The sequence below is a fragment of the Elephantulus edwardii genome, unplaced genomic scaffold (assembly GCF_000299155.1).
Source record: "Elephantulus edwardii isolate Elephantulus edwardi_28Jun2011 unplaced genomic scaffold, EleEdw1.0 scaffold00246, whole genome shotgun sequence".
NCBI classification, from domain to species: Eukaryota; Metazoa; Chordata; class Mammalia; order Macroscelidea; family Macroscelididae; genus Elephantulus; species Elephantulus edwardii.
Window position 1 is genome coordinate 1,605,244 of NW_006399996.1, and position 12,220 is coordinate 1,617,463.

Below are 12,220 nucleotides of genomic sequence, written 5' to 3' on the forward strand. Positions count from 1 at the left end.
TTTCACCGTCTCTCCGCCCCCATCCGGGGCCTTGGCCCCTCCCCGTCTCGAGCTCCTCGGGTTCCCCGCCGGGCCCCCGGGCCCAGTTCCGAGCTCCCTCCGGCTGCCCTCCCTCCGCCCCCGTACTTACCAGCAACTAGCCAGGCTACGGACCCTTAAACTCTGGCCCCAACTAAAGACTCTTTTCCCCCACAGAAAGCCCCACCAGCGCCGCTCGCCTCACCCTTCGCAATTTTCAGGCTCCAGCCCTCGCCGGCCAATTCCCGCTCCTACGAGCCGCCGGGTCTCCAACCCCCTCCGGCCCCTGCAGCCTCCCAGCTCCCTGGCCTTCTCCTCCCAATTCCCCGAGACGCCCCCCTCTCCGCAGACAATGCCCAGGCCCCCTTCTCCTCCACAACTACCTGCCCAGCCTACAGCAATCACCCGGCGGCAACTACTGGGACCTTGGGAGCCGCCACCACAAACTCCCCCACCACAGGGAACTACCGCGTCCCCAGCCCAGCCCTCCTCCACGGCCGACGGCCCCGCAACTCTGAGCCCCCAGACTCCCTCAATCGCCCCGCTCCGGGGCCCCAACCTGCCCGAGGCCCTTTCGGCTCCTAACCCCCAAGGGTCTGGGTTTTCCAGGTCCCACCCCCCCTCCTCTGTACACACTGCATCGGGCTTCCAACTCCTCCTGGCTCAGTCCCCCACTCCTCTTTCTCCAAAGGCTCCCAACTCACCGCTCTGTACCCCCAGGCCCGGACTCCCGACCCCCTCTCCGCGCTTCCCCGCTGGGCTCCGGGGCTCGACCTCCAAGTTTGCCAATTGATTCCTCACCCGCCACCCCCCCGCAGGCTCAGCGATCTGTGCCGGTCGAAAGCTCACCTTCGGGACTGGGCTCCGCCATGGCTTCCAGCATCGCCCCCTCCCCTCCTCCCGGTCAGGCGCCCCCCTCCCCAGAGCCGGGGATCCCGGTGCCGCCTCCGGTGTTCGGTGCTCCTACTGACTCGGTCCAGGGAAGTGTCGGCCTTAGTCCGGTTGTGATTCGAGTCCGCTAGCCGTTGCCGCTGCCGCCACCTCCCTCTTCCACTGCCTCCCGCACTCCCGGACCGGGCCCCCTCCCCCCGCGCCGCCGGCCGCCTGTTCCCTCCTCCTCCTCCTCCTCCCTCCCTCCTTTTCTTTCCCCCGCCCTCCACCGGCGCCGGAGCGCAATGCATCAAGGGACTTGTAGTCCTTTGTAAGGCTGCAAAAGGGAGCCTTAATAATGCTCAGGGACTGCAGTTCCCAGCAAGCCAGGGACTGACGCAGGCGCGCTAAAGCGCTCCTCCCCCGGGGTGTGACGGTAGCAGGAGGATCCAGCGGAAGAGCGCGCGCAGGCTACTGGGAAACGTAGGCCGGGCAGGAGCAAGAAAGAGGAAGAAGATGGGATTAGAACTCTCGGCCACCATACGGCTTCATTCCGCGTCTTCTTTTTCTCCCAAGGGACTATACCCATTTCCGCCCAGGCCCGGAGGTTGCTGGGAGATGAAGTTCTCCTCATTATAATGACTACCAGGGATCCTACACACCTGCAAAAAGTCTGGCCAGGTAACACGTGACTGAGGACACTCCCCTTGTACTAGTTTCTGTACATAAAAATATCTTCCTTAATCCAATTAGATTATAATAAGCTTGGATGTAGTTATCTAAAGCGGGTCCTTTTACTTGGGACTTTAAAATCCATGACTTTAATAAACTTTTTTTACACCAGGCCTCAATATATATGTACATAAAAGTCTCATGAAATGGTAAACCCATTGTATATTGTAGCCAAAGCACCATTTTTATATAGAGCCACTATCAATAGGATTGTTGCAGTCTTTCCTACCTCAGTATATTTCTAATCCTCCCAGAGGCTGGAGGTCATAGCATATTGCATGGCTAACCCAAAGGCTGCATCTCAAAACTGACCAAATCCACTCCAGGGCTGAAGGAAGAACCGTTTCCTCTGGTCTCAGAAACTCAGGGGAGGGGAGGGATGGGTTAGAATCAACTTGACAATAGTGAATTAAGAGTCTACCCATTCTTTCTCTTTTTCTCTCCATTAAAATCCATTATCGGAAGCTCTGGTAGCCTAAGGATAAGAAGCTGTGCTGCAATCACAAAGGTATGTGGTTTGAATCCAGCAGATGCTCCGCAAGAGGGTAGACACCTCCCATGTGAGGTTTTCTCTGAAAACCCACGGGATGGTCAGCTATGAGTTGGTTCAGACTCAACAGAAAGAAAGGCCGATGATCAGGCAAGCTTGGATCTTTTGTACCTATAGTTGCTGTGAGTTGATCTGACAATACTCAACAACAAAGTATGCAATAACTGAGCAGAGATAAAAGACGAAGGGATAAAGGGAACAACATAAGGCAAAAACCAATTCACCTTGGTGGTTTCCTCTTTATTGATGTGTCTCATACCTTCCCCCTCCACAATTTCAGTCCCTTCCATACACCCCCAAAGAGAAGGTAAAGAAAGGGTTTGTTGGGGTTTGGACCCCTTGTGTACTTAGAAAGGGAACAGAAACCAAAACAATCACTGGATGTGAGACTGACAACCAAGAAGTCTGAAGCAGAGCAGGGAAGGTGACAGAGAAAGGTGAAGGAAGGGAAAGGAGGTACTAGGGGCCATTCTCACCATCACCCCACCTGTAAGGGGGGCTGGAGAAAAACCCTCAAACATGAAGTAATGCAGGTCTTGAATAAGGGAAGTTGTTGAGCCTGAAGGGGGAGGCCAAAGAAGGGGGGGCACCTTTGTCTATGTAGAATGGGAGGCCCCCCACACCTCAAGGGCCGCAGCTTCACAGACCGTAGACACTTTCATCACTGTAGGCAATGTATAGAAAGAAGTCTTCTTCATGGTGTTCCTGGGATAAAAGCAGAACAGGATGGTCTCAGGCCTTGGGGCTTCAATTAATTGAACCACCCAGGGCCTACACAAATTCTTCAAAAGCAATCTTTCAGAAGACTCCAAAACCCAATGCCTGGTTTCTTCCCTTGCTGGTTCCAGGCCCAAGCCACCAAGCAGTATCCTAAGCAAAAGGATTTCAAACTGTTTTCTGCTGTGTCCTACTGAGGAGGGGGATTAGGCAGAGGACTGATGAAAAAGTTTAACAATGAATGAATGGAAATCCAAAGTCTCTGTAAAAGTTCATTAAAATGAATTTTAAAAAAAGAAAACAGAGTAGTGATGAAAACAGTTGCCCAATTTTACCATTCTCTCCCTTTCCAACCATCCTGTCAAAACTCTCAATCCAAGACTACCTTATATTTATAAGGTCAAAGGTGAACGGAAGGCTAAACTAGCTGAAGAACTGCTAACCAAAAACTTTCTTCTTACCAAGCTCTTCCAAGACTCTTACCCAAAGCCTTCACTACTTTCTCTTCACCATACCTGGTACAGCTGACCCATTGTGGCACTGGTGGGTGGAATGACATTGTTGACAAAGAAAAACAAGGCATCTTCAGCTCGGAGATGTATTCGCTTCCGGATCAAGAAGTAGAACTGACCAACTGCCAAAAATACAAGGTACACAAATGTCACAGAGGTCAAAATGGTGCTTCTTCCCAGAGAGAGGGTACTCCCACCCACAGGGAACTAACAGCTGATGCTGGTTCAGGTTCCCACCTGTGAGATCAGAAGGCACCAGGTATTTCTTTTTGTCCAGATCTCCTATCCGAGCTTTGGGAGCCTTCTCTACTATCACCTGATTAAGGGAAGACAAAATTAGGAAGCATTAGACATAAAGGTGTACTGCACAACCAACAATGTTTCTAACACCCAAGCCTCTCCTAGACTCATTTGTTTCTGCACAGGCAATGCAGTATTGAATCTAAAGATCTTGACTTATGAGCTCCTGTTTACATAAACGTCTCGTATCCTTAAATACAGCATCACCAACAACAATTAAGACCTTTAAATCTGTGAACAATTACATCTGGGTCGCTTAGTTTCAACCTCACAAAAATGAAGGGATGGCCACGAGACGCTCTGTCAAACTCCTTAAGGCCTCCACTCACATGAATCCCAACATCTTTTCTTCCAACCACTTTCCTTCACGCCCAGCTCTTCCATCGCCTTATTCCTTTCACCCCTGGCTCCAGAGATAATAGTTGCAGGATCGTTCCCAAACCCTCCACTGACTGGAGCCCGATCCCCGAATAGTCCATCCGGGAGCCAAATCCCAGGCTGTGGCGTCAGCACCCGCGCCCTCGGCCCTGTCCTTACCGGGACCCGGTCCGGGTATTTCTTTCGGATCTTCTCGCCCTCAGAGCGGCGCTTCTCGAACGGATGCTCCTCTTTGTACACGAACTTCATCCTCCCGGGGACCGGGCTGGACCGGGCAGGGCTGAGGGAACCCGGACGGGGTGGGGGGGGCCGGGACGGGGGACGGCGGCAAGAGAGTCAACTCGCGGGCGGAATCAGCGGAGCGATTCCCAGGCCTTGCGCCACTTCCCTATTCACCAAACGCAGCCCAGACTACCTAAAACAACAACACTGGGTAAGATACGCCACTAGCGCAGTGGCTCTAACGCCGCAACCGCAGCACCACCCACTGCCCGCCCTCCCCCGCCCCCGACGTAATCACGTTGGAATCATCTACGCCGGCAACGTAGCAGAGATGGGTCTGGCTAAAATAACCAAAAATTCTTTACCCCCACCACGAATCCAGGGACAAAAAGGAGAAATAATAACTTAAGATTTGTTCTCTTAAAATTATCTAGAAATAACGTAAAGCTTAGCCACAAAAACTGTTCACAGAACGTGTTGGTACGCTGAAGTCGGCCGTTAACACCAAAACAAAGTAGTGCCGAAGTTGAAGAAGCGGTTTCTAAAAACAAAGGACAGAATGAACCATGGGCTTAAAGAAACGTAAAGAAAAGGAGGGCTGGAAACCCACCCCTGCTTAGATTCCAAGAATGAGTGCACGAATGAGCATTGCAGGGGTCCGAAAGGTAGGAACTACGTCAGCGCGGAAGAACACCTTAGTTCTGTACCGAGGTCATGTGATCCACTCAGGGCGGAGTATCACGTGGCGAGTGCGCGTAAGTAGAGCCGGCCCCAGGAGGAGGGCGTCAGGGGGCGGAGCAACCGGGTGAACGGAGAAATGGGTCGGGCCAATAAGGCTGCCGACGCCTAACTCTAGGGCAGGTCGGGTGCGCCGGACAGCAGCTACCCAAGGGAGCACCCTGCTGAACATGTCCACATCAGCAGCACTGGAAGCGGTTTTCTCCACCAATATGCTATCTGACGTCCAGGTTTCTTATCATTTCATCCATTTTCTCTGAAGCGAAGTTCCCCAGGATACAATGGCTATATAAGGCCGCTAGCTAGCCGGCCTCTTTATGCTCAAACTTCTGGTGTTCATAGCCCATCCTCTACCTCCACAAAGCTAACTGCCAGGCACCTTTAAGCCACAGGGGTCTCAGGCCTTAGGCACACCAGGTCCCTCCATCCCTTTCCCAAATCCCAGAGAAGGACCTAGGGCAACTTTGGTTTCAAAGTTATAATGAACGGTTTGGAAGAAAGTAAAGAGAAAAAAAGAGAAAGCTGGTTACAGGTCTGAGGAAATCTAAGAGGAAAACAGAAAGAAAGGGGGACAAGATTGAAGTAAATTCAGTGGCCCCAAATCCTGCTCTCCCACCCACGGCTAACCCTCGGAGCAGAAGTGAAGAGTTAGATCAGTTTTGTACAAGAGTTTTTAAAAAAATCAAATCACAACAAAGCTGGTTTGGCTTCTCTCTGAGCCTCCAAAATCACCATCTGTGTATCTCTTCTCTCTTCAATCTTGCCAGTCCGGCCTTGCCATCACAACACGGTTCCAGAATTCCCAGGCCTCCGCTTGTATCCTAGTCTGAGTTTTCAGGAAGTGTGAATACGAAGTAAAGAGTGAGGCTGCTTTAGGGTCCGGCCCACGTGTCCATCCAGACTCCAGGAAGAGTTTGTATTTTTCAGGGGACAGAGGGTAGGAGGGGCAGACCCTGCCCAAGCAGTCCTCATCAGTTGACAGATCAGATGGCAATCCGAGGGCTCCCTGTCCCTCTCCCCCCCACCCCAACTCAGGTGGAGGGGGAGCAGCTGTCACCAGAGCCTATGTTGGTGAAGGTTTCGACTCAGCACAGACCGAACATCAGCGGTGAACCTGGGATAACAACAACTTGCATTAGTAGAATGCCTTACAGTTTATATCCCAACAATAATCATAAGACAGCCTCAGCCTTACTGGAGATATGGGGCATAAATTATCACCACTTTTCTGATGAGACTGAGATTCCATTTGCTCAAAGTCCTAACTATTGGCTCAAAAGTTTCCTCAAATTAAAACCCATCGGCTATAAATAATAAACTCTAAAGTCCAATGCAATGACCTAGAATATTCAGTTCAAAGGGAAGAGAGAAGCAGAAAAGAACTTTTTATTCCTTGCTGGACCTCCCACATCCCCTTGTTCCCAGAAATCCAAGTATGTAGAGGACACGACACTTTCCTTACCTGAGGGCATCTAACATTGGGAGCAAGTTGAGAAGAGCAGTGTCGCTGGGGTCACTGAACCAGGACTTAATGGGGATGGCGTTGTCTACAGTTAAGTGAAAATGCAAGTAAGAAGCAACAAAGGATTCAAAGAGACAAGACACTTTTTAGTTATGGAGAGGAATGGAGGATCATTACTTAAAAATATATTCCTCCCCTCCCCAGCTCATCAACCTAATTAGAAGATTTCTGATTTATTCCCCCCAAAGAAGGTTAAATTTTAAATTATTCAGAAGTTGGACTAGTATGAGGCTTCTATTCAACTGGAAACAAATCTGATCTGAGAAGTATGACCAGTGAAATATGTATGTGTAGAGGGATGTTATTCAAAATAGAAAAAACTTTCGAAACCCCTAATAGACCACAGACTCCTTGATCTAAAGGACTATGTAAGGTCTCCAGGGTCTTATTCCATGCAGTCAGATCCATTTCTTGGTCCTGGCATACTCTCCACTTTCCCCCATACCTGGATGGCTCCTGTAAGCTCCTGGGGAGTTGTCCAGGATCACAATGCTGGAGAGGTCACTGTGGACCACAGAGAGGTCTTTAATGTAGCTGCCCAACTCCAAAGTGCAGTGCTGGAAGGTAGGGTGAGCTGAACATCAAAAGGAGATTCGCCCTCGGTGGCTGCTCCTCAATACTAGCAGGGACATTCAATTCCCAAAAGGGGGATTGTTACCTATATTTCCCTAAACCTCTTTAAGGTCCCACTCCAGAACAACTGCCTCAAACCCCGGCTCCTCATCAGTGGCCTGCTGTCTGAATTGCACTCTGACACCTAGATTCGAGACCCTTACTTGTCTGTAGTATCTCCTCTTGAGAATGTTTCTGCTGTTATCCAGTTTGTCTGCCACAGCAGAACCATAGATCTCCATGCTTGCTGTGAATACTACCAGCTCATACCAGTGTCTCACCTGAAACAAATTGGGACGTGAAAGGAATTTAAAAAAAAAATGATCATTTATATTTACACTCATAGTTCTTCTTCTTTAGACTTAGGCCTAATTCTTTAGGTCTTCTAGTAATATAAAAATTCTGAATCCCTCTCCAAACATCTAAATTCAGTGTTTTAAATATGTTGTTGTTATGTACCATCAAATTGGAACCAACTCATAGATGACCCTCCAGCGGGTTTACGGAGGTAGAAAATCACAAGGGAGGAAAATGCTCATCTTTCTAACACAACTCAATTGGTAGATTTGAAATGCGGTGCAACTCCTTGCCACTACGCCATCAGACTACACCCTTATTAATGTTCAGAGATCCAGGAAAAGAACAGGCTGCTTATGGTTAGTGGACACAACTAAACACTGAAAGCCCTTCTCTCATCACTCCACAGCCTCTCCTCTTCAAAACTGCCCTTAGCCATTTCTCCTTAGCCTTACTTTCTCTAAGTTTCCTAAATTCTCAGAATCCTAAAACTATTCCCTCATCCCAGTGTACCCTCTATGTCCCACAAACTCACCACTTCTAGGAAGAAATCCACATGAGGTCTCTTATGTACAAAAAACCGGACAGGATGCTTGTCTATTACCACCTAAAGAGGGAAGGGCAGGGGAAACCCTGAACATCACACCACCACTCTAGGGAACCCCCTGCCCCTCACTGCTTGTCCCCCTCCTTCAGGCTGATGCTGGTGCAAGGGAATGAATATGAGATGGTCTAGAATGGGAGAAAGTATGCCTGTAAGCAGAGTGGCTGACACCCCCACATACCTTAAGGATGAAGTCAGGAGGAGTTCCAGGGCGGACTGTGGGCCTCAGAACCCCATCGTGGTGTGAGTGAATAAGTGTCTCATCCAGATCCAGTACCAGGATCTTCCTCTTCACCTGGCCTGAATCAATAGTGAAGAGAGAAAACCAGCCATTCAACAGACAAGAACCTGGGACTCTTCTTCACCTTAAAGAGGCTTCCCCACCAACAGACTCACCTAACCGATTCCGGGATACAGGAGATAAGGGAAGGATATCATATCGAACTGTTTGGTACTGGATTACCTAAGAACAACAACAAAGAATTAGGCGCTTAAACAAGGAAATCTTACTCAGTATTTTATTTTTAATTGAGGGAAGAGTTGCTGTTGCACTGATTCCAACTGATAACAACCCCATGTACTGAGGTTCTGGAAGGTTTTCAGGAGCCAGGACTTATCAAGAGATCACGCAGGCTTTCTCCCACTGTACCTCTGGATAGCTTCAAACAGTCAGTCTTTCACTTAACATGTAACCACTTCTGCCACAAAGATACTCCTAATAACAGTTATAGGTAATGAATAATGAATGTTTCTCAAGTGGTGTGTAAGGTATTTAGAAGTAGTAATAATACTATCATTATTTCTATTTTAAAGATGAAGAAATGGGTTTAGAGAACTTGTTCCCACTAAAAATGAAAGCCTGAATTTTAATCTAATCAAGACTGTATTTCTCATGCCTAAAATAGTGTAGGAGCCCCTGGACAGCACACAGTTAAGCACACGGTGACTAAGTGAAAGGCTGGCAGTTTGAAACCCCCCAAGGGGCACCTTCGAAGACAGGCCTGGAGATGTACCTCCAGAGCCTTTGCCTTGAAAACTCAATGAAGCAGCTCTATGCACACCAGGGGGTCACATATGTTGGGATGGACTGGACAGCAGCTCACAAGAACAGTGTAGCAGGGGTGATCAGCAAATATTAGTATAATCAATGAAATGCAGAAGCCAGGATCCACCTGTCAAGTCTTACCAAGAACCTGCCCTCTTTAACACCATTATCCTGCTACACTTAACAGAGAAACACACAGCCCTTTTTTCACCTTTTCAAAGATTCTTTGCGGTGACTCCCATCCCCTCAAGTCAGAAACTGAGAATTTTATAGTTGTCAGAAGGCAGAGAAGTAGAGGTCAGAGGGGAGATGTGGGATCCCTGAGAAGACCAGAGGCTGAGGGAATCCAGAGGTTGTCAGGTCAGCTAAGTTCCTTTGGCTGGGGGCCACCAGGCCTATTTTAACCAACCACCTGTCCATTTGTGTCTCGAAGAGCCAAGTCACAAGCTGCAGAGAGCGTCCACCCTCTCACTAGCCTCCTGGCCAGGTACCCAGGGCAAGGCAGGCAACACTGGGCAGCCCCACTTGCCAGACCAAGTGACGGGGTAAGGAGAAGGCCAGGCTGAAGTAAGAGCTATGAGTGAGAGGTGAGGAAGGGACAAGCATGTCACCACCTCAGCTTTCTGTCTCAGCTTTGGCACGTCTTCCCTGGAGCTCCTGGTTCCTCATACCCAGACCTCCCCACAAAGCCATTTCCACTTCAGCTCTTTTCTTCTAGGCACAAACATGCCATTCTGTTTACCTCTAGGCACCAAGCCTCACCAGAAACTGGCTCCCCCTTCACAACCTAAAGGGCCTTCTCCCCAATACTGAGCCATCTGCCCTTCTCGCTCCTGGCCGTGATGAAGGCCGAAACAGCTCGGGTGTCGTGCTCTGTTAGCTCAGGTTGCACATGATGGGCATGCAGGGAATGCTCCAAGCATCTGCCAGAAAAAAAGGGGGAGGGGGCAAACTGGAAGCAAGGAGATGACAAAAGGCTGTGGGGTTGCTATTATCCAAAGGACAATTTTGAAAATAAGTATCCTCTTAAAGGACTGAAGCACCACTCACTGCATCTAAAGCAGAATACTGGTGTGTCGGAGGGAAGAGAGGAGGAATACCAAAGAGCTATTCAGGACAAGCTCAGGCAGTAAGGCCAACAGTTAGCACAGGAGGAAAACTCTAGGTTTCTTGGAACCCCCACCGCATCAGCATATCTGACCCTCAGTTCCTCCTGGCTCTCAGCTGTCTCAGGGAAACAGCTCCCTGCTACAACCTCTATCATCCAGAACAATCCGTATCTTAAATCAGTGTATGGAAGTAGATTGGTAAAGAGGGAACCAACAGCCAAACCCATTCCCACAAATCAAGTCAGCCACTACCACCAGCCAGGGCTCTCTGAAATTCTTGAATCCAGGCAGATTCCACCTGATTTTAGTTTTTCAGCTTTTACTGAGAGATCTCAATGTATACAGACAAGAGGACCTCTGTACTGGGTTTTGCCCAGTTATTTCTCCAAATTCTCCCCATTGGTGAGAACACAAGGACACAGTCATGAAATGATGTTAGCCCTAAGGAGCTTTGATCTTGGAGAAAAGATATGGGAAAGGGGACAGAGATGCTTTAGTATATTCACCCAGTGTCTACTCCCTGGTGCTCTTTGAAATGCTGGGGTCTTCTGGAGAAACAAATTGTGTCCCCAGATTCAACTCCAACAGCTGACAAACATCTTCTCCCGTTAAGAGTACCCAAGTTTTAATGTGCTCCCTCCCACAATTAAACTCCCACCATCAAACTCTAAACTCTGCCACTGTTACGTGCTGTGGAGTCGCCTGCAATTCATATCGACCATATAGGTACAACAGCACTAAACTCTGCTCTATCCTGTGCCAATCTCACCGTTTCTGACATACCTACCTCGACTACCCCAGTCACACAGAACCAACTCATAGCTAACCCTCCAACGGTTCCGCAGGTTGTTAACCACGGAGGTGGAAACTGCCCATCTTTCTCCAAAGGAGCCACTAGTGTGTGCACTGGAACTGCCAGAGCAACTAGGCTCTTTGGACTAAGCCATCAGAGCCTATCAATAAAGGCATCGACACAGTCCCAAGGTCTCAGGAAACCCAGATACCCACACTCACAGTACAAATTTATTGAGCCTTTCTGGATAAGTTCCCCTAATGCGGTAGATTCTCCTCCACACCCATGAATGTTCCCGGGTTCCTATCCTGGTGTGTCACAAATGCCCTCTCATCCTCCCCCACCCGGGACACATAAGCCTCTCTGGTCCTTGTTATATCAGGAAACACACAGAGAGGTTCCAAACAAGAGGGTTTTTCATAAAGCCACAAGAACAGATCCGGCTGCATCAAACAGGTGTTCCCGCCTCACGGTTTCTTTAAATACAACCTCGGCTTTCTTAAAGAGGGCCCCACCCGCCAGGCTAGCCCCAAGAGTTGCCGTCTAGGCCCATCAAAGTCCCCCAGATCTATCAGCTCTCCTGCAAAGGTCTCCCTCCTCCCTACCCCACCCACGGCCTCAAGGGTGCCCCGATATTCCAGCAGGAGAAGCCAACTACAGGACTTCCTTCCTAGGCCCAGAGAGGCCCATCACTTTCCGAAATCCTGCGGGGACCACAGGTAGGGGTCCCGGCAGCCACTAGGGACCACCCAGGCTCACCGTGCGGATCTGCCTCCGCAAAAGGTAAATGAAGAAGCTCCAGAGCTTGGCGGCGAAGGCCACGAACGTGCGCAGCCCCAGCAGACACTGCGTCCGCATCATCCCGATGACCCCGGCACCGCCGGCCGCGGGGCCCCCGCGGCCCAGCTCCGCCAGCCCCCCGGGGGCAGCCCCCCGCCTCCGGGAGGGGGAACGGGGGCCCCGAGTGGCAGGAAAGGCTGGAGAGAGGGACACCGAGCGGGCGGCTCAGAAGGCCACCCCCGGCAAGGGGAAAGCCCAGCGGAGCGGGGAGCGGGGGGACAGGCGTGGGCAGCCCTCGGGGGCCCACATGGACGGTGAGCGGCACCGACGGCTTCGCAGAGGCTGCAGGCCGAAACAGGTCGGGCTAGGACGGGGTCCTCCGAGACCCGAAGAGAAGGGGATGGAGAATTGGGGGAGGGGG

General features: G+C 50.3%; 3 protein-coding genes across 4 annotated transcripts in view; all 3 read right to left on the reverse strand.

Moving 5' to 3' along the window:
• Nucleotides 1-1,080, reverse strand: part of PHF23 (PHD finger protein 23) — a 4,069-nt gene extending 2,989 nt beyond the window's left edge. The window contains exon 1 of one of the 2 annotated variants that reach the window (XM_006899098.1): nucleotides 868-1,080. In XM_006899098.1, coding sequence (XP_006899160.1) covers nucleotides 868-901 — 34 coding nt within the window. In that variant the 5' untranslated portion in view covers nucleotides 902-1,080. The remainder of the gene's footprint in view (nucleotides 1-867) is intronic. The other variant, XM_006899099.1, reaches the window with a different exon arrangement.
• A 1,729-nt stretch (nucleotides 1,081-2,809) lies between these two features.
• Nucleotides 2,810-4,326, reverse strand: GABARAP (GABA(A) receptor-associated protein). The gene is made up of 4 exons (XM_006899100.1): nucleotides 4,237-4,326; nucleotides 3,637-3,715; nucleotides 3,403-3,521; nucleotides 2,810-2,875 (listed from the first exon to the last, which is right to left on the reverse strand). The coding sequence occupies exons 1-4, from the start codon at nucleotides 4,324-4,326 to the stop codon at nucleotides 2,810-2,812; spliced, it is 354 nt and encodes a 117-aa protein (XP_006899162.1).
• Nucleotides 4,327-5,499: 1,173 nt separating this feature from the next.
• Nucleotides 5,500-12,220, reverse strand: CTDNEP1 (CTD nuclear envelope phosphatase 1). Its single transcript, XM_006899101.1, has 8 exons — nucleotides 11,779-12,220; nucleotides 8,469-8,535; nucleotides 8,254-8,372; nucleotides 8,004-8,075; nucleotides 7,336-7,452; nucleotides 7,005-7,116; nucleotides 6,500-6,584; nucleotides 5,500-6,151 (listed from the first exon to the last, which is right to left on the reverse strand). The coding sequence occupies exons 1-8, from the start codon at nucleotides 11,878-11,880 to the stop codon at nucleotides 6,091-6,093; spliced, it is 735 nt and encodes a 244-aa protein (XP_006899163.1). The 5' UTR covers nucleotides 11,881-12,220; the 3' UTR covers nucleotides 5,500-6,090.